At 68.4% G+C, this 18,444-nt stretch overlaps 1 protein-coding gene across 1 annotated transcript in view; it reads left to right on the plus strand.

Annotated features, from left to right (window-relative positions):
• MEGF6 (multiple EGF like domains 6) overlaps window positions 1–16,806 on the plus strand; it is an 87,162-nt gene extending 70,356 nt beyond the window's left edge. The window contains 28 exon segments of the mRNA XM_032418706.1: window positions 536–658; window positions 1,139–1,315; window positions 1,547–1,678; window positions 2,243–2,371; window positions 3,656–3,784; window positions 4,449–4,583; window positions 4,662–4,796; window positions 7,197–7,223; window positions 7,226–7,288; window positions 7,734–7,855; window positions 7,857–7,890; window positions 7,977–8,087; window positions 8,168–8,317; window positions 8,789–8,917; window positions 8,997–9,125; window positions 9,300–9,428; window positions 9,796–9,924; window positions 10,173–10,301; window positions 10,546–10,674; window positions 10,801–10,929; window positions 11,254–11,382; window positions 11,884–12,012; window positions 12,960–13,088; window positions 13,309–13,437; window positions 13,762–13,890; window positions 13,980–14,108; window positions 14,635–14,762; window positions 16,155–16,806. Of these exon segments, the coding sequence (XP_032274597.1) occupies window positions 536–658; window positions 1,139–1,315; window positions 1,547–1,678; window positions 2,243–2,371; window positions 3,656–3,784; window positions 4,449–4,583; window positions 4,662–4,796; window positions 7,197–7,223; window positions 7,226–7,288; window positions 7,734–7,855; window positions 7,857–7,890; window positions 7,977–8,087; window positions 8,168–8,317; window positions 8,789–8,917; window positions 8,997–9,125; window positions 9,300–9,428; window positions 9,796–9,924; window positions 10,173–10,301; window positions 10,546–10,674; window positions 10,801–10,929; window positions 11,254–11,382; window positions 11,884–12,012; window positions 12,960–13,088; window positions 13,309–13,437; window positions 13,762–13,890; window positions 13,980–14,108; window positions 14,635–14,732 (3,242 nt within the window). The 3' untranslated portion in view covers window positions 14,733–14,762; window positions 16,155–16,806.
• Window positions 16,807–18,444: the final 1,638 nt, after the last annotated feature.

Here is an 18,444-nt window from a genome sequence, read left to right on the forward strand (position 1 = left end):
GAGAAGGGGTCAGGGGGCAGGCGGGGGTGGGTGGGTGTGAGGGTGAGCAGGGGTGGGGGGGCGGGGTGAGGGGGTGGGCGGGGGCGGGCGGGGGCGGGTGGGTGTGAGGGTGAGCAGGGGTGAGGGGGTGGGCGGGGCGGGTGGGTGTGAGGGTGAGCAGGGGTGAGGGGGGTGGGCGGGGGCGGGTGGGGGCGGGCGGCAGCGAGCGGGAGGCCACTGCGGGGCCCCTGGGGGTGGCGCCCAGGGCCTTGCTTGAGCACCCGCTGTCTGCAGGGCCCCGCGACCTGCCTGTGCCCCCCCCCCCAGCGGTCTCCCGCGCAGGCCTGGGCCCGCACCCCCGGCTGCTCCCGGCCCCGCCTCCCCTGGGCTGGTGTCTGCTCCCACTCTGACACTGGACCCAGGAGGATGGCCGTGGGCGGGCCTCCCCCGGCAGCTGTGGCCGTGGCCTCAGTGCAGTGGCCGGAGGCGGGGCGGGAGGGCCCCACGTCCCCGACCCCCAGAGGATAGGCCCCAGCAGCCCCGGGTTTGCCTGCAGACGTGGACGAATGCGCCTCTGGCCGCGGCGGCTGCGAGCACCACTGCACCAACCTGGCGGGCTCCTTCCAGTGCTCGTGTGAGGCCGGCTTCCGGCTTGACGAGGACCGCAGGGGCTGTGCCCGTGAGTCTCCACCTCTCACCTCGGGGACCCCGCCTTCTAGGCACCTGCTCCTGGTGCCCCCGCACTCCCCTCCCTGGCTGGATGGACCCACCTCAGCGCCCCCTCCCGCTGTGGGCCGGCCCGGGGCAGCAGGGTGGGGGAGGGGCTGGTCGGTGGGGGCATCCTCCAGGCCAGGGTCCTGCCCGGGGGTCCTGGGTGGTCCAGCTCCTGCCCTGCCCGGGTGACACAAGGGACAGAGGACAGCGTCCAAGGGGAAGAGAGCTGCCCCCTCCCCATGCTTGGTCAGGAGTGCAGCTGGGATGATGCCCCCTTGCCACCACGCTGAGGAGGGGTGCGGCAGGGGCTGCTGGTGGGAGCCCACGGGGTGGGGCTCAGGCTCTGAGCCGCCTCTGGGCACTGGGCACCAAGGGGCAGGAGGGTCCAGTACCAAGGAGGACAGGTGGGTGGCAGGGGCTCAGGGGCCTTTGTGCCCCCACCCAGCCCTGGAGATCCCCGAGGTGGACCTGGATGGCCAGCTGCCCTTTGTGCGGCCCCTCCCACATGTCGCGGTGCTCCAGGACGAACTGCCTCACCTCTTCCAAGACGACTATATCGGGGTCCAGGAGGAGGAGGCGGCGGCGGAGGCCCGGGGGGAGCACACGCTGATGGAGAAGTTTGGTGAGAGGCGGGCCCAGCCATGGGGCTTCTGCTCCCGGGGACCATGGCCAGTGCCCCCTCGGCCCGGCCGCTGCCCCGCTGTGGTCCTGAGCTTGAGGAAGAGCCTGGTAGCAGTCTTGTTTGACCAAGGCTCAGAGAAGGTGCTGGGTTTGCACAGCACACGTGGGGCTGAGCCTGGCTGGACCAGGTGGGCCCTGACGTCCACTGCCCGCTGCCCCTGTCTGCCCCCAGTCTGCCTGGACGCCTCCTTTGGCCAGGACTGCAGCCTCACGTGTGACGACTGTCGGAATGGGGGGACCTGCCTCCCGAGCCGGGACGGCTGTGACTGCCCCGAGGGCTGGACCGGCCTCATCTGCGATGAGGGTGAGGCCGCGGGGCTGGGTGGTGTGAGCCCTGGGACCTGCAGGCAGCACCTTGGGGGGGCCCCGGGGACTGGCAGCGCCTGGCGTCTGCCCCTCGCGATGGTCCAGGGCAGGCAGGCCAGCAGCTAAGGCAGCGAAGGGGGTCCGACGAAGAGTAGCTGGTGGGCAGGCCGGTCATGTCCCCATCCTGGGTGAGAGCAGCCACGACCCAGGCCACTCAGCGGGCAGGCCGGTAGCTGGAGTGCCTTTGAGACCTGCTCTCCCAGCCCCGTGCAGTGACCCCGGGCCAGGCCCACGGTGCCGGTCGGTCTCCGGGGCTCTGCCCTGCACAGAAGGTGGATGTGCGGAGTCCAGAGGGAGAGGATGCGGCGACTGATTAGTGATGTCTGCCGTGTGGTGGGGCCGGGCCGGGGGCTCGGGTGCGGCTGTCTGTTGCTCTGGGCGTGGCTTCTGAACGGGGCGGCTCACAGCGCGGGACGGTGTCCCAGGGTCCCTAGAGGGGCTGCTGGGCCCAGAGTCCTTCTGCAGGCCGGTGACCCTCGCGCTTCACCGTCCCCGCCTGCAGCTTGCCCTCCGGACACCTTCGGGAAGAACTGCAGCCTCTCCTGCGCCTGTCGGAATGGCGGGACCTGCAACCCCATGACGGGCGCCTGCCGCTGCCCCCCGGGCGTCGGTGGAGCTCTCTGTGAGGACGGTGGGTGCAGCCCCTCCCGGGACTCTGGAGTGTCCCTGGGGTGGAGGGGATGGGACGCAACCTCTCAGCTGGGCTGCCTGCCTTCTCCTTGCCGCCTGCCTTCCGCGGAGCCGGGAGGGGCAAGGCAACAGCTTGCTTCACTGTTTGCTTGTCCTGGGGCCCGGCTGTGGCGCAGGGTGAAGACTTGGCAGAATAGCACTTCTGCAGTGGGTTCCCCGTGAGGTAGTGAGCTCCCTGTCCCTGGAAGCATTCAAGTAGAGCTCTTTGGTGGCGGGTGGGATTTGCCTGGGCCCATGGCTGCATGGGACAACACTACTGTCCTTTCTAACTGTGAAGTGTCTACATTTTTGAAGGAATTCGAGGGTCCCCGTAAATAAGTTTCCCAGGTGACTGACGCTTTACCTTGAAAACTGCAGACCTTCAAAATTCTGCCTCTTGTGCTAGACAGTGTAGCTAATGTGCCGAGAACTTCCTGCCTTATCAAGGGGGCAGTTTCAGTCCCTGGACCCCGTGCCCGGGGCTTCGGGGCGGTGGCCCCACGGGGCTGTCCTCCTCCTCCCTCCGGTCAGACCTCACATGTCCGGCTTTCCTCTCCTTTCTCTTTTAAGGACGTTCGTGGATTAGGATAACCCAGGAGGGTCTCGCCTCCAGATCCTGGGGATTAGATGGGGACGTATTCCGGGGTGACTCTTTAGCTCCCTGCAGCCCTTCAGGACACAGGACTGGGGCAGGAGCGAGCCCGCGGGAGGCACTTTGGGAAGGAAATCCAGATGCCCTTTCCTAGCCACGGGCCCCTTGAGCCTGGTCTCGGGCTGCTGGCCGGCTGGGGCCGTGTGCCCTGCCTTCTCTGAGGGCCAGAGGTTGGGCTGGGTGACCACCGAGCGGTGGGAGTCAGGATGTGGTAGATGAGGGTCAGACGCAGGACATCGGGGTGAGGTCTTTGTGCATGTCCCACGCGTACGCTGGAGAATGTGCTTGGCTTTGCGCCCCGGGCCGTTCTCCAGACCACAGACGCTGGGGAGACAGGCCAGCCAGGGCAGAAGGCCATATCCGTGGCTCATCCTGTGTCTGCCCTGTCCTCGTGGTGCCCTTGTCTGCCCCCGGGCCCCTCCCTGTCTGGGATGCAGAGTCCTCAGGCTGCTGGGAACCCCCAGGTCCTCCGGCCCTGCCCCGGGGGCCTGGGCCGCTCCCGGCTCCTGTGCCAGGCACGGGGGGTCCTTGGAGCATCTGCACGGGCATGGGGGCGTGTCTGGGTGGGCGCTCAAGAGGCCCTGCCTCCCGCAGGCTGCCCCAAGGGCTTCTACGGCAAACATTGCCACAAGAAGTGTCACTGTGCCAACCGTGGCCGGTGCCACCGCCTCTACGGGGCCTGCCTCTGTGACCCGGGGCTCTACGGTCGCTTCTGCCACCTGGGTGAGTCCCCTGCCCGCGGCCGGTGGCCAGGGGGGCGGGGGCCATGCTGCCCTCACTCCGGCTCGGGGGTGACTGTTCATCTGCAGAGGGGTCGCAGGGCTCAGCGAGGTCCCCCGGCTGGGATGTGGGCTCCAGGGACCCAGAGCCGTGTCCTCCGGACTGTGCTGGCCTTCAGGGTGTCTGGGGGGGGTGGTCCCCAGCCTTCTGTTGCCTCCTGGCCCCACAATTGGGCTAACGGGTCGGCGGCAGCATGGGTGGGGGCAGGCCTCCCTTGGAAGCTGCCGGCGCACAGGGCTCACCTTGGCTTTTGGAGTTTCCTGGCAGCAGGGGTGAGTCCTGAACCCCAGAGGGGTCACCCCTCCCTGGTGGGCTGGTGGGCAAACATGGGTGACGATGAGCAGACCTGATCTGGGAGCTCCGTACTGTACTTTGTAGAAGGATTATTTAAAGGAGGGAGATCGGGATTCCGAGAGCCGCCTGGCTGGGAAGTGGCGTGACCCGGGGCAAGTGCCTGGACCCCGCTGAGACCCTGTTTCTCGTCTATGAAACAGGCGCGGTGGTCCCGGGGGCTGGGGTGGGCGGTGCCTCTCTGCGCGGCTCAGGGGGCTGGAGACCCTGGGACCCTGCAGGTAGGCAGGCCCCCCTGTTGGTTCTGTGGGTGCAGCGTGTCCGCCGTGGGCCTTCGGGCCCGGCTGCTCCGAGGAGTGCCTGTGTGAGCGGCCGAACACGCTGACCTGTGACCGGAGGGATGGCAGCTGTTCCTGCAAGGCCGGCTTCAGGGGCGAGCGGTGTCAGGACGGTGAGTGCAGGGGTGCGGGGGCGGGGCGCGCCACAAGCTGGCTGAGCCTGCAGGCCCCTCTCCCCTCGTCCCCTGCAGAGTGTGTGCCGGGCTTCTTTGGGCCCGGCTGCCGACAGGCATGCACCTGCCCCCAGGGTGTGGCCTGTGACCCCGTCAGCGGCCAGTGTGGGGGGCCGTGTCCTGCTGGCTACCAGGGGAAGGACTGTGATCAAGGTCAGTGGCTGGCCCCGGCGATGCCCAGGGTCGGGGGGGGGGGTGTGGGTCCTCTGGCCCCACCTGGTTGCGCAGGGGCGACTCCGCACTGGTCTGCCTGTCCCCGTGCCCCCGGTCGGGGCTGCTGGGACGAGAGTGGGTCTGTGTGCCCGGGACCGGGCCCAGGGAAGGGGTCGCGTCCTCTAACGTTGTTCCCTCCCTACCCCGCCCCCCCACTTGTTAGCTAGAGCATGCTCAGAGTGCTGGGATCCGGGGGGCTGGCACTCCGTCCTGGTGGGTCTGAGTCTCTGGGACCTTGGCAGCTACTGGCAGCGCAGTCTTGGGCTGGAGGTGCAGCGTGGTGCGCAGCGCATGACGAAGGCCGTCCGCACGGCTGCCCTGGCCTGGGGCTGGAGGGAATGGGTGCAGAGTGGTGGGCCCGGCTGGAGGCCCGGGCCCGTGTTTACACACCGCAGGCAGCCTGAGTCCTGGGGTGACCCCGGCCCCCGCTCACAGGGTGCGGGCAGCTGGGGGCCTCCCATGGCATATGGCGTGTGTGCTGTCTGCACCTGCTGGCCCCAGGTGGCTGGGGACCACCGGGCCTGTGGGGTGACTGATGTGAGCATGCCTGGGGGCCGGCTGGCTCGACCTCCCCCTATCCTGTCCCCTCTGGGGAACAAGGAAGGGGCCCTGGGGACCCAGCCTGAGCCGAGGGGTCAGCGTCTCCCTCTGCAGCCAGGCTACGTCCCTCCAGGGTGGTGGTCCTGGAGACTGCAGTGCTGACCTTGTGCAGGGCTCTCGGGTCCCAGGGGTCCAGGAGGGATGTGTGGGGGGTCCTGGGATCCCAGCCTGGACCCCCCAGCTCGACGTGCACCCCAAGGGGCTTTGTGGTGTCTGGTGCCCTTTAGCTGCTGCTCTCCTGTCCCTACGAGCTCTGGCGAGTCACAGGCTCCCCACCCACCCAGACCCCTGACTCTTCTCTCGGCCTCCCCCAGACCCCCACGGACTCTCAGCGGAGCGCTGGGGCACATGAGCACACATGTGCACCCGCTCCCCGGGCCCGCGGTAGCCGGGCGCTCTCTCCGGAGAAGTGTCCATCCTGCCCGCCACCCTCTGCAGCGGCCCGTTAGCCTAATGTCCTCCGTGCAATTCCTTATCTTCCACGTATGAGTGAAACCATATGATAATTGACTTTCTCTGCTTAACTTATTTCATTTAGCATAATCTTCTCCAGTCCCATCCATGTTGATGTAAAAGTTGGGTATTCATGCTTTCTCATGGCTGAGTAATATTCCATTGTATATACGGACCACATTTTCTTTATCCATTTATCTGTCAATGGACATTTGGGCTCTTTCCATAGTTTGGCTCTTGCGGACATTGCTGCTATGAACATTGGGGTGCATATGGCCCTTCTTTTCACTACATCTGTGTCTTTGGGGTAAATACCCAGGAGCGCAATTGCTGGATCGTATGGAAGCTCTATTTTCAACTTTTTGAGGAACCTCCATACTGTTTTCCAGAGTGGCTGCACCAGCTTGCATTCCCACCGACAGTGTAGGAGGGTTCCCCTTTCTCCACATCCTCGCCAACATCTGTCGTTTCCTGATTTGTTAATTTTAGCCATTCTGACTGGTGTGAGGTGTATCTCATTGTGGTTTTGATTTGAATTTCCCCGGTGGCTAATGATGATCGTTTTTTCATGTGTCTGTTGGCCATGAGTTTTCCTTGCAGCCCAAGGGGAGGAACTGCAGGGCTGCCCAGGGTCACCGCCGCCGGCCCGCCCTGCCGGGGCAGGTGCGGCATGGGGGAGGCTATGCTCGGGCTGGTCAGGGGCTTCCAGCACCCGGGGCTCTGTCTGTCCCCACAGGGAGGCGCGAGGCTCCCGGCCCCCACATGCTTCGCTGCAACTCCGCAGTGGGCACAGAGCAGCTGGGCCAGTCCTTCTCTGGAGGCTCGCTCTCCTTGTCTCCGCTCCTCCCCGGGGTCTTGCTGCCCCTCTGCTGGGCAGAGGGGGATGGGGTCCCAGGACTCCGGGTCTTCCACACTCTCTTAATGTGCCTGGCTCCCGTGGCAGCCCCCGTCCTGCTGGGAGAGGGCCACAGCTGGGGGTAAAGTGGTGTATGCAGGCCCCCACCTCACCCCCCTCACACTCTTTGGGGATCTGAGACCGAGGGGGCCAGACTTGTCTTGGGCTTCCTGGCTGGGTGGGAGGGGGTAGGAAGGAGGGCAGGGCTGCTGCCAGCTTGCTGCAGGGTGCCCAGAGTCTGTCCTGCACCCCTGCCCCCGAGCAGGTCCCCCCCGCCCATGTGCCCTGTGCTCTGCGTGCTCCGTGGTCACCGGGGGCCCTGGCTGAGCCCAGCAGCCCTGCTGGGGCAGGGGGCAGCCCCACAAGGAGGCCCTTGCGGTTCCTCCCTGCAGAGTGCCCGGGGGGGACATTTGGCTCCCGTGGGGGGCACCCTGCGACCGGGTCATGGGGCAGGGACTGTGCCCTCCAGGGAGGACTGGGGACGGCTGGGGGCAGGTGAGTGGCCGTGGTGTCCTGCGACACCCTCCCTTCCCCGTGCTACACGACTCTGGGTGGTCACAGCCCTGGACCGAGTTTGGGGGTCCTGCAGCCTGCAGAGCCCAGGCCCGTGCTTAGCTGAGGGCCCATGCCGAGCCGCCCTTGGGTCTGGGCTGGGGGGTCTGCGCTGACCTGGGTGCCCCCCGGGTCCGGTCAGCTGTGGGGCCAGCTGGGCGAGCAGAGCCCCCGGCCCTCCTGGGGGCTGCGCTTTGCCCTACAGGCTGCCTGCCCACCGCCCGTCCTGGGGCAGGGGCCCCTCTTCTGGGGGTGGTGCTCTGCAGCCTGCGGCCCACAGGGGGGTTGGGGGTTCCCATGAGCCGTTCCTCCCCCTCCCTGGGCCGTGGCGCAGGGTCAGTGCCGTGTCGGACGGGGCCAGGAAGGCCCCAGGCCAGACTGACTGCCTGTGGTGGGGCTAGATTGTCCCGAGGGCCGCTGGGGGCTCGGCTGCCAGGAGATCTGCCCGGCGTGTGAGCATGGCGCTGCGTGTGAGCCTGGGACCGGAGCCTGCCTGTGCCCCCCCCGGCTACGTGGGCAGCCGCTGCCAGGACCGTGAGTACGGGCCCCCTGACCTGCAGGGCGTCAGCCCCGAGCCTGCGCCCGGCCGCCCCGCTGGCTGACTCCCCCCCGCCCTGCAGTGTGCCCCGCAGGCTGGTTTGGGCCCTGCTGCCAGACGAGGTGCCCCTGTGCCAGCGATAGGAGCTGCCACCCGGAGACCGGGCACTGCGGCTGTGCCCCTGGGCGGCCCGGCCTCGGGGGGCTGGGGGCAGCAGGAGGCCCGGTGCCTGGCCTGGCCGCGGTACCGTGCTCTGCTGGGCCCGTGCACGCTGACTCGGCTGTGTTGCAGCCTGTGACGGCGGGCGCTGGGGACCCGACTGCAGCCGCCCCTGCACCTGCAGCCCAGGCCACGGGAGCTGCGACGCGGCCAGCGGCCTGTGTGTGTGTGAGGCCGGCTACATGGGCCCGCGGTGCGAGCAGCGTGAGTCCCAGGGCGCCCCCAGCCACGCGCCCGTGCACGCGCGCCCACGCGACCACGCCCCAGGGGCTCTGGTCCTGCCCTTCTGTCCGTGGGACGGGCGGAGAGTCTCCTCCCCTGAGCTCCCCCAGTTCCCCCTGTCCCGCCGGGCCCAGGCACCCCCAGCCTACCTGGGTCTGTGGGTGCACCTGGAGCAGCGGGCCGGGAGGGCAGGGAGGGGCCACCTAGCACCTGGAGGAGGGCAGGACCAAGGGCCATGGCCTTCCGAGTGTGCCCCCCACTGCCCCAGGCTGGGGCAGCTCCAGAGGTCATGCCTGGGCGCCTACCCCTCTGGGCGCCGGCTCAGTCCTTAGTTGGGCAGGCAGGGGGCGCGTGCCCACGGTCCCCTCCCCGGCCGGGCCGGCAGAGGCGCAGGCGGGTCTGGGTTGGTCTCCCCCGCTCCAGCTGACCGTGGGCCGGGGCTGCGTGTCTCAGGGTGTCCCCAGGGCCGCTTTGGGCCGGGCTGTGGGCGGCAGTGCCAGTGTGAGCACGGGGCGGCCTGTGACCACGTCAGCGGGGCGTGCACCTGCCCGGCCGGCTGGAGGGGGGCCTTCTGTGAACGCGGTGAGCTGGGGCGTGTGTGTGGGCTGGCGGGTGGACCCTGCCACCCCGGCCGTGTCCCATCACCACCCGCTCTCTGCAGCCTGCCCGGCGGGCTTCTTCGGCCTGGATTGCCGCGGTGTCTGTGACTGCGCCCCCGGGGCCCCCTGTGACTCTGTGAGCGGCTCCTGCCTCTGCCCTGCTGGCCGCCAGGGCCCCCGCTGTGCACAGGGTGCGTGAGGCCAGGCGGCCCTGGGGGCTCCAGGAGAGGGGCCGCCGGCGTGTCAGGCCCTCTGTGTGGCCACCCTAGGGGTGCTCAGGCCCGAGGGGAGGGAAGCTTGCCCAGCTGCCCCAGATCTGCTGCAGCGCCCCCCCAGACCCCTGACGGTCCCCCCCCCCCCCGCAGCCTGCCCCGCCCCCACCTACGGACACAACTGCAGCCAGACCTGCTCCTGCTTCAACGGGGCCTCCTGTGACCCCGTCCACGGACAGTGCCGCTGCGGCCCTGGCTGGATGGGCCCCACCTGCCTGGAGCGTAAGCCCCCCCAGGAGTCTGGGACCAGGGCTTGTGGCAGCCCCTTCCTGTTCCCCGGGGTCACGTGGGTGCGGGATGCTGGGGGACAGGAGTCTCAGCAGCAGCAGTGGGCGGGGGGCTGGGGCCTGGCACTGGGGGGGACGGGTCGGGCAGGGAGGTGCCGAGCTCCGCAGGGCGGGGTTGGTGGGCCCGGGGTGGCCCGGGGCGGGTTGTCTTAGAGGCAGCCCTGGGAGCGGTCCTCCCCACGACGTCTGCTGTTGGGTTTTGGGGGGGCCTGGAAGGTGCAGCAGCACCGGGGCTGACGCTCGCTGGGGGCGGCGTGGGGCCCGCTGGGCGGCTGCTGCGAGTTGCTCCCCTCCACCCGCAGCCTGCCCCACGGGCTTGTACGGCCCCAGCTGTGAGCACGCCTGCCTCTGCCAGCACGGGGGCACCTGTGACCCTGTGTCAGGCCACTGCACGTGCCCGGAGGGCTGGGCTGGCCTGGCCTGCGAGCAGGGTGAGCCCGGGTCAGGCAGAGGAGGAGGCGGGACCCGGGAGCCAGGGCGGGTGCCCCAAGGCATGCTGGCCCACCCCACTCTCTGTGGGCAGAGCTCTCTGCTGGCGGGTCTGCGGTGTGACCTCCCCCCGGGCCCCTCCCCTTCTCCAGGACGGGGCCCCAGGCTCTGGGTGCAGGAAGCACGGGTGGGGTGGGGGTCTCCTGGGCCCTGGGGGCGTGGGGCACTGCTGGGGTACTGTGCCCCGCAGAGTGCCTCCGCGGGCGCTTTGGAGCCGGCTGCGAGCACAGTTGCGGATGTCTCAACGGCGGCCTCTGTGAGCGGCGCTCGGGCCGCTGCCTCTGTCCAGCCGGCTGGACCGGGGACAAGTGTCAGAGCCGTGAGTGGGCCGGGTTGGGGGCTGGGGCGCGGGGGGAGGCCAGGAGGCCCCGCTGGTCCTGTCAAGGGGTGGCCTGAGCCTCGCTCCAGGGTGGAGGACCCCGTGAGGTAGTCCCTTGGCAGGTGGGGGCAGGGGCTGCCGTCCGAGCTCCCAGGGGTCCCCCGTGGGAGGGGCGGGGGGCGTTTGGCCCTGCTCGCACCCCTGGCGCCGGACTCAGCCCTCTGCCTTGTCTCGCCCACCGCAGCCTGTGCTGAGGGCACGTTTGGGGCACAGTGTGAGGAGCGCTGTGCCTGCCAGCGGGGGGCCACCTGCCACCACGTGACGGGGGCCTGCCTCTGCCCCCCGGGATGGAGAGGCTCGCGGTGTGAGAACGGTGAGCCCCTCGGCTCCGCCGCACCCACGGGGCCCGCCGCTCGGGGGGGCGGGTCTTGGCACAGTGATCCCTCCGGGCTGCCCTGGCCCCAGGCCTCCCCACCACCCCCGCACTCGCTTCCCGCAGCCTGCCCGCTTGGCCGGTTTGGAGAGGCCTGTGCCCAGCGCTGCCTGTGCCCGCCTGGCGCCGCCTGCCACCACGTCACCGGGGAGTGCCGCTGCCCACCGGGCTCCACAGGACCCGGCTGTGAGCAGGGTAGGTGACCCCACCCAGGGGGGCAGAGCGGCTGGTAGCTGAGGTACACGGACCCCCGAGCTGCACCCGAAACCTCCACCCCCAGACGGGGCCACATGGGGGGCATATTCCTGAGCTGGGCCAGGACTGACCTCTCCCGCCTACACCCCAGCCTGCCCACCCGGCCCCTCTGGGGAGAGCTGTGGGCAGAAGTGCCATTGTCCCGGCGAGAACCAAGCCTGCCAGGTTGTCCTGAGGAGGGACTGCTCATCCCAGGGGTGGGGGTGAGATGCCAGGGGGCGAGGCCTGGCCCCTGGCCTCTGGCACCTGCCTGTGTCCCTGCAGAATGCCCCCCCGGGCGCTTTGGGCCTGGCTGTGAGCAGCAGTGTGAGTGTGTCCACGGGGACTCCTGCGACGCAGCCACCGGGGCCTGCCTCTGCCCTGCTGGGTTCCTGGGGGCCAACTGCAGCCTGCGTGAGTGCCTGGGGGGACGGAGGGGGTGGCTGCTCCCTGGGCCTCCATGGGCAGGGCCCCCCAGCCAGCCTGTGGGGAAGACAGCCCCTGACCGTCTGTCTTCCTGACTCTCCTGCTGGGCCTGGCCCCAGGCCGGGCTGAGGTGGGGGTGTCCGTGTGACCCCAGTGTCCGTGCCGGCCAGCTCTGTCCTCCCCCCCGCCCCGCACTGGCCATGCTCAGCAGGGTTTGTGCGCCTCTGTGCAGATGGAGGCCAGCTAGGCATCCCGCCGAGGAGTCTCTGTCGGGCTGGGAGCCTGGCTGGGCCAGCAGGAGTGGGGTGGGGGACAGCAGTTAGTCACTGTCCCTGCAGAGCCGGCCTGGCCCCCAGCAGACCTGCGGGTGGAGGGGAGATGCCAGGGCGGGCAGGGGCACGGGAGGTCCCTGCAGGCCATCTCTGGGCTGACGTGGCAGAGAGAAGGGGAGCTGGCAGGGGTGGCCACCGTCCTCTTCCCTCCCGGCAGCCTGTCCACAGGGCCGCTTCGGCCCCAGCTGCGCCCATGTGTGCAGGTGTGGGCAGGGAGCATTCTGTGACCCCGTGACTGGCACCTGCACCTGCCCCCCCGGGAGGACTGGCATCCACTGTGAGCACGGTGAGCGCCCGCTCTGCCTGCCCTTCCGCATTTCACAGATGCCACTGCGTCCGGCCGGTGGGGGGGCCGATGGGGAGAAGCCATGCGTCCCCCAGGGGAGAGCCAGGCCCTGGAGCCCGGTGGTGCATTCACACCAGCCGAGCCTCCACTGACCCGTCAAGTGGCTGGTGGGGGCTGGACAGGTTCCAACCCAGAGCCTCCTAGCAGGAGGGTCCAGCGGCTATTTTGTCTGAGGACAAAGCCAGCTGCCTGGCTCAAGTCCCGTGGCGCAGGGTCCTGCTGGCCCTTTCTGCTGGGCCTGGAGGCTGGGGACCCCAGGTGGAGGCCTGGGGCACAGGGCGTGGTGGGGGAAAGGGGGTGACCCCAGGAGCAGTCATGGGGCTCCCCCCGTGATGGCAGGCCCGGTCCCCATGGCCACAGCTACGGCCCCTTGGCCTGGCTCCCATATCCTGGTAGGTCAGAGCACTCTGCCAGCCTCTGGTCCTCCCTCATCAAGCGGTCAGTGACCTCCCCACCGACCCCCCAGTTCTTAGCCGGTGGCAGCGGAGTCCTAAGCCCTGTGGCCTGGCTGCAGCTAGGCCGTGTCCGTGGCTCCAGGGAAGTTCAGTAGCCACGGGTCAATCAGATCATGATCAGGGGCCATCTGGAGAGCCAGGCCGCCCCGCTGCCTCCGCCTGGGGGATGTGCCTGTGCAGAGGGCCCCCGCCTCCAGGAAGGCTGCCCTAACCAGCTCCCGCCAGCTGGGCAGGCACTCCCTGCCCCTCCTCGGCGCGTGGAGAGGGTGGAGGAATGGGCGGGACCGGCTGCTGTCCGCTCCCTGCACGCGTGCGGCAGAGGCTGGCCCCAGCTCGGGTTTGTGGCATGAAGGCCAGGTGTGGTGGGGACTGTCCCAGAGCGTGTCCGGCCCTGGCCCGGAGCTCTGAGCGGCGCCTGACTCCTGCCCCCAGGCTGCCCTCAGAACCGGTTTGGCGTGGGCTGTGAGCGCGTGTGCCCCTGCAGGAACGGGGGCCTATGCCACGCGGCCAATGGTAGCTGCTTCTGCGGCCTGGGCTGGACAGGGCCGCACTGTGAGCTGGGTGAGCTGGCGGGCCACGCCCTGGGCGGGGAGGGGGCTGGCTCTGGACCCCCTGGAGAGCACCGGGCTCAGGAGCTCTGTGTGGGGCTGCCATGGGGGCTGGGCAAGGCCCCCGGGGTCGTGAGAATCAGGCTGGTGCCCGGGGGCCATCCCTCGGGCCCCCTGCCCTTGGGCCCCCTGCCCTTGCGCTGCCGAGGCTGACCTGCCGGCTCTCCCCCCAGCCTGCCCTCCTGGTCACTATGGTGCCGCCTGCCGTCTGCAGTGCTCTTGCCAAAACAACGGCACGTGTGAGCCCACCACGGGCACCTGCCACTGCGGCCCCGGCTTCTACGGCCAGGCCTGCCAGCACTGTGAGTCCTGGGGTGGGGACCCCAGCCCCGGTGGCTGTTCCGCGTGGGACATCGGGGCCAGCGTGGGCTTCCCCATGGCCGCTGTCCCTGTCCCTCCCCCTGGCGGCCGGTGAGACAAGGCCTGGCCCCACTCACTGTGGGACTCTGAGGCCAGAGGTCCCTGGCTCGGGGCCCATGAGAGCAGGGGGACCTCCCACCTAAGCCCCAGCCACGATGGGGGGTCCAGGCCTGGGTGGGAGAAAGAGGGAACGCGAGCCTCTGAAGCAGGACCTATGCTCACTCGGGGTGGGCTGAGGTAGGGGCTCTAACGGGGGTGTCCCTTAGTCTGTCCCCCCGGCTTCCACGGGGCTGGCTGCCGGGCAGCGTGTGAGTGTCAGCACGGGGCCCCTTGCCACCCCGTCAGCGGCCAGTGTGTCTGCCCCGCCGGCTTCTACGGCCAGCTCTGTGAGAGGGGTGAGTGCTCCGTGTTCCCACGTGCTCCCTGGCCCTGTCCTGTCCGGTAGGGGAGAGGAGGGGACACTGAGTCCACTGCCCCCGTCCAGGGTGTGAACCAGGCTCTTTTGGAGAGGGCTGCCGCCAGCGCTGTGACTGCAGGGCGGGGGCACCCTGCGACCCCGTCACCGGCCAGTGCCTGTGTCCCCCGGGGCGCACAGGGGCCGCCTGTGACCTCGGTGAGTCTGGGTTCCCCTCGGCGGAGCACGGGCGTGGGTCTCTGCTGGTGGCAAGGGGGAGCTCTGCCCTGCCCTGGCCTGGGCGCTGTGCCCCCGGCACCCGTCCTGCCCCTCTGCGGGGGCGTGCCCAGCGTGGGGCTCCTGCTCAGGGATATCAAGGCCTCGCCCTGCTCTCTGGCCAGAACGGGGGCCCCGGTGAGGTGCGAGGGAGACTGTCCCGATCTGCCAGCCTGCTCGGACATGGGAGGGGCTGTCTGCTGAGGCTGCCCGCACGACCTCACCGTTGTGTGTTCCTCCTGACCGGGGACGGGCATCCCTGACTGCCAGGCGCCCCCCTTGTCAGCCCCGGGCCTGGGCAGGTGCCCAGTACCTGGCGCCTTCCCAGGTGGGAGCTCCCACAGGGCAGGGAGAGTGAGACCCAGAGGCCCTTGCTCCGCCCACCCCTCCCCAGAGGGCCTGGGGTGCCCCGGCCAGAGCAGGCGGGCTGGCCCTCAGGCCCGTGTCTCCCACTCCCTCCTGCCTGCAGACTGCATAGCGGGCTTCTTTGGGCCGGGCTGTGCCCTGCGCTGCGGCTGTGGGGCTGGGGCTGCCTGCGACCCCGTCAGTGGGCTGTGCACTGTGTGAACGGCTCCCTGGGGCCCACCTGCCAGCAAGGTGAGTCAGGCTCCCGAGGGGGCGGCGGGAAGACAGCGTGCTCCCCGGCCCGGCCCCGGCGCGGACCCGCTCCTCCCCCGCCCCCCAGAGCTGAGCAGCCAGCCTAGCTGGTGAGAGTGTCGCCCCCCCCCCCCCCCCCCGTGGTGTCTGCCTGGCTTCTCACGGGTGGGTGTGGGCCTCGCAGCGGCTGGACGGCGGGTGGGGCGGGGTTCTGCCGGGCCAGCAGCCCCCAGCCCTGTGGGCGGGCGGATGATCCAGGGTAGCTGGGCGCTGACCCCCCGCCTTGCCCCGCATGTGCGTGCACGGGGGCGTGATGGTGCGCCCTGCCTACGTGTGCTTCAGTCTGTGCCCGCCAGCGCCCGCCGGCAACCCCCCAACCCGGGCGGGGGGGGAGGGTGCTGTGACAGCCGCCTGGCCTCAGCCCCCACGGCCCCCGGGGGAGCGTGCGTCTGCAGGCAGAACTCGGGGTGCCCTGGAGCCCCCTGGTCAGCTCGCCCAGGTCCAGGCTGCTGAAGGGAAGGGGGACATGCGCTGGGAGGGTTGCGTCCGGGCCCGCGGGGACGGGGGGCCAAGCCGTGAGTGGGGATTCCAGACGGGTCCACGGCCTGGGAACCCCACAGGCGGGCTGGATCTTATGTATGCACGTTTTTGCGCCCCTGGGAGGCGGCCCTGGCCCGCGACTGTTAGGAGCCCCAGGCGCGGGGTCTCCTGGCGGGCGGAGGAGGCCCTGGACGGAGCGCCCCCACGGCGGCACCTGGTGGCCGTCTGTGGTACTGCACCGCAGGCCCCAAGGTGGTCCTGGCAGCCGGGCGTGTAGTTGGGGTCTGGGACCTGGGTCACCCTTCAGGCCCGTGGGAAGGAGGAGAGGCTAGGCCGTGCTGCCCCCTGCCCTGGAGCGGACTGGTGCCTTCTAACAAAGCCCCTCCCAGCCCGCCATGCTGCTGGGCTGGGGAAACTGGGAGCTTTCATTTGGGGAGGGGGGAGGCCCCGCTATTTGCGAAGGTGTGAGCAGGGGAGGGGAGAGGCTTTGCTGGGAGGACCCTTCAGGCCCAGGTGGGAGAATGACATTTGCATTTGGGGGCGCCACTGGCCTATGACTAGCAGACGGAGGTCAGAGGAGGGATGAGGGTTGCACACTTTCTAGAACCGGGGCCCCACAGGGCAGCAGGCCATCCAGAACCTGGACCTCAGAGATGAGGCTGGGCAGAAGCTGGGGAGGAAGGGGGCCGTCTCCCCTCTGGGCTGGAGCTGGAAGGGCAGGAGGGGACACGGGAAGTGTGAGCCCAGAGCTTGGGCAGCTTCAGGAGTTTCTGCCTGCCCTGGCGCTGACCCTCGTTCCCCCTGTCCTTCCACCTGCCCTGGCACTGACCCTCGTTTCCCCTGTCCCTACAGCGGCCTTACGACCAGCTTCTCACGAACCAGCACTTGGGCTCGGCAGCCGGGCAGAGAAACCCTAGCTCAGAGGCAGCCGCAAGCAGGTCCTTCTTCCAGGCGCTTCGCTGACGACTGAGGAGGGGCGCCTGGGGGCCGGCCAGGACTCCGGCCCAGACTGCCCGGCCCTGCAGCCCCGCACTGGGCAAGGAGCGGCGGCCACGGGGAGGGAGGCCCTGCCTGGCCTAGCTCCAAGGGGCCCAGGCGAGTGGGCCCGGCCTTGGGCTGTGTAGCACACGGCTGCGCTGGCCGCACGTGCTGAGGAAGCCCTCCCCCCGCCCCCCAGCCGCCCCCTCCATGGCCCTGGGTCAGGACTGAGGGCAGGTGCGGCTGCAGGTGCAGGCAGGGGCCCCTGCCCTCTGAGCAGGTTCTTCTGGTGCTAGGCCCTGGGACTGCTGCGCTCAGCCCGTTTACCTGGAATCGTGGCCCACTGTATTTATGGAGAAGTATTTATGGGCAGCCGGCCATGCCCACTGCGCCCCTGGGCACCGACAGGCTGCCCCTCCCTGCCTGCCCCAGGAAACCCTGCTGCGGGACTTTGGCCCCCCCCGTCGCGGGGCCTCTGGGCGGCGGGCTCCAGTACATGTGAAACCCAGAAACTTAAGAAAGAAGCTGCCGCTTCCTTGTGGCCTCTGTGTTCGCTGCTTTGGGCTCACGCTGCTGGCATCCCAGTGCGTCAGCAGGAATATGTTTGGACAGGAACGTCCTCCGGACCAGGGAGGCCCCATCTGGTCCCTGCCCCTCCCTGGGGGTGGGGGTGGCACACGAGGAGAGTTGGGGTGTGTCCTGGTTCCTGGTGCTCTAGAGGGGCACGCGGGGCTGGTCTGCATGTGGGAGCATGGCCCCGTGGGGAGGAGGCTGGCCCGAGTGCATGGGTATGTGGGGGGGCAACATGGGCACCCTACCCCTCCTGTCTTCAGAGTGGAAACAGCAGAGGGGGGTGCCCAGTAGACTGGGTTGGACCCAGATGGCCACACCGGGCACTTAGGGTCTGGGCTGTAGCCCCCAGTCCCCACCCCCAACACCAGCCCAGCTAGCAGATACCCTCAAGGCAAAGGGTCTTGCTGAGTGAAATGAGGAGAGTTCTAGCAGCCGTGTCCCCTTAAACAGACAACTAGGGAACGGCCCGTAGCAGAGAAAGCCAGTTAATGGGCTGCAGTGTTCAGGCTTTCAAGTAAATGTAATGAGGGTCCCAGGACAGGACGGGGGGCCAGGCTGGTGACCATACAGGAAGAAGCTGTTCCGGGAGGAACAGTGGCTGGACAGTGGGCTCTGTAGTCCAGGGCCTCTGCTGAGAGCGGCAGGGAGGCTCGGAGGGAGGGGACACCAGAGGAGGAAGGTTAATGGAAGCGGAGGAGGGGAGGCGTTAACCTCCTCTAATGAAGCTCTAGAACGAGAGGGAAAAAATTGGCAGGAAGCAACAACAGAAGGTGAATGATCTCAGACTGAAAGGGCTCCACACGGCAGAACAGGAGTAAGCCACTCATGCTCTAAAGAATTTTAAGGAAATCACCAGCAAGGAGAGATCCTAAAAGGCCCAGGAAAAAAGAACAGATCCGCGCGGCATCAGACTTGAAACTCTGGAAACCAGGACAGTGACGTTCTGTTCTCAAAGCACCGAAGAAAAATTTTTGAAACTCGAAATGTATGTGTTGTTAAAGTGTCTGAAAAACAAAGCCAGGGTTACTTCCTGGGGGTTAACCTTGGAAGCCAGAGCTGAAACCGTGCCTGGAGGACGCTCGCCAGCAAGAAGAGCAAGAAGACCTGCAGGTGCAGCGACACGTTCCCGTGTCACCTAGTGGCAAAGAGAAGCAAACATTCACAGTGAGCGACAGCAGGGGCGGGGAGAGCGTGCCGGGGCCCTCCCTGCTGGCGAGGGACGCGGACAGACCACGGACGCTGGCGGGGTGAGCACACCGGAGTGAGGCAGCCCCGCTCCCTGCAGGGATACGGGCAGGCTGGGCAGCCTTTCAGCCCCTGGAGGACGTGTCCTCGCTCCGGTGGAAGGCGGGGAAGGAGGAAAGACAAGCGGAGTAAGAAAGTAGATCCGCAAGGCCCATAAATGGGGACAAGGAACGATCAAAACCCAGGTCCCAGCGCGGCCTTAGATGCTGCTCAAGGGTATTTGAACTGTGAAAGACGCCCCTAGAAGGATGGACGTAGACATATACGAAGCAAATCAAAAGAAAGCTGGGGTAGGAGCTTTAATGTTTTCGGGGTGAAACACATCAGAAGTGGTGGTGTGGAAATC

The sequence above is a fragment of the Phoca vitulina genome, unplaced genomic scaffold (assembly GCF_004348235.1).
Source record: "Phoca vitulina isolate PV1807 unplaced genomic scaffold, GSC_HSeal_1.0 scaffold2, whole genome shotgun sequence".
In the NCBI taxonomy this organism is placed as follows: domain Eukaryota; kingdom Metazoa; phylum Chordata; class Mammalia; order Carnivora; family Phocidae; genus Phoca; species Phoca vitulina.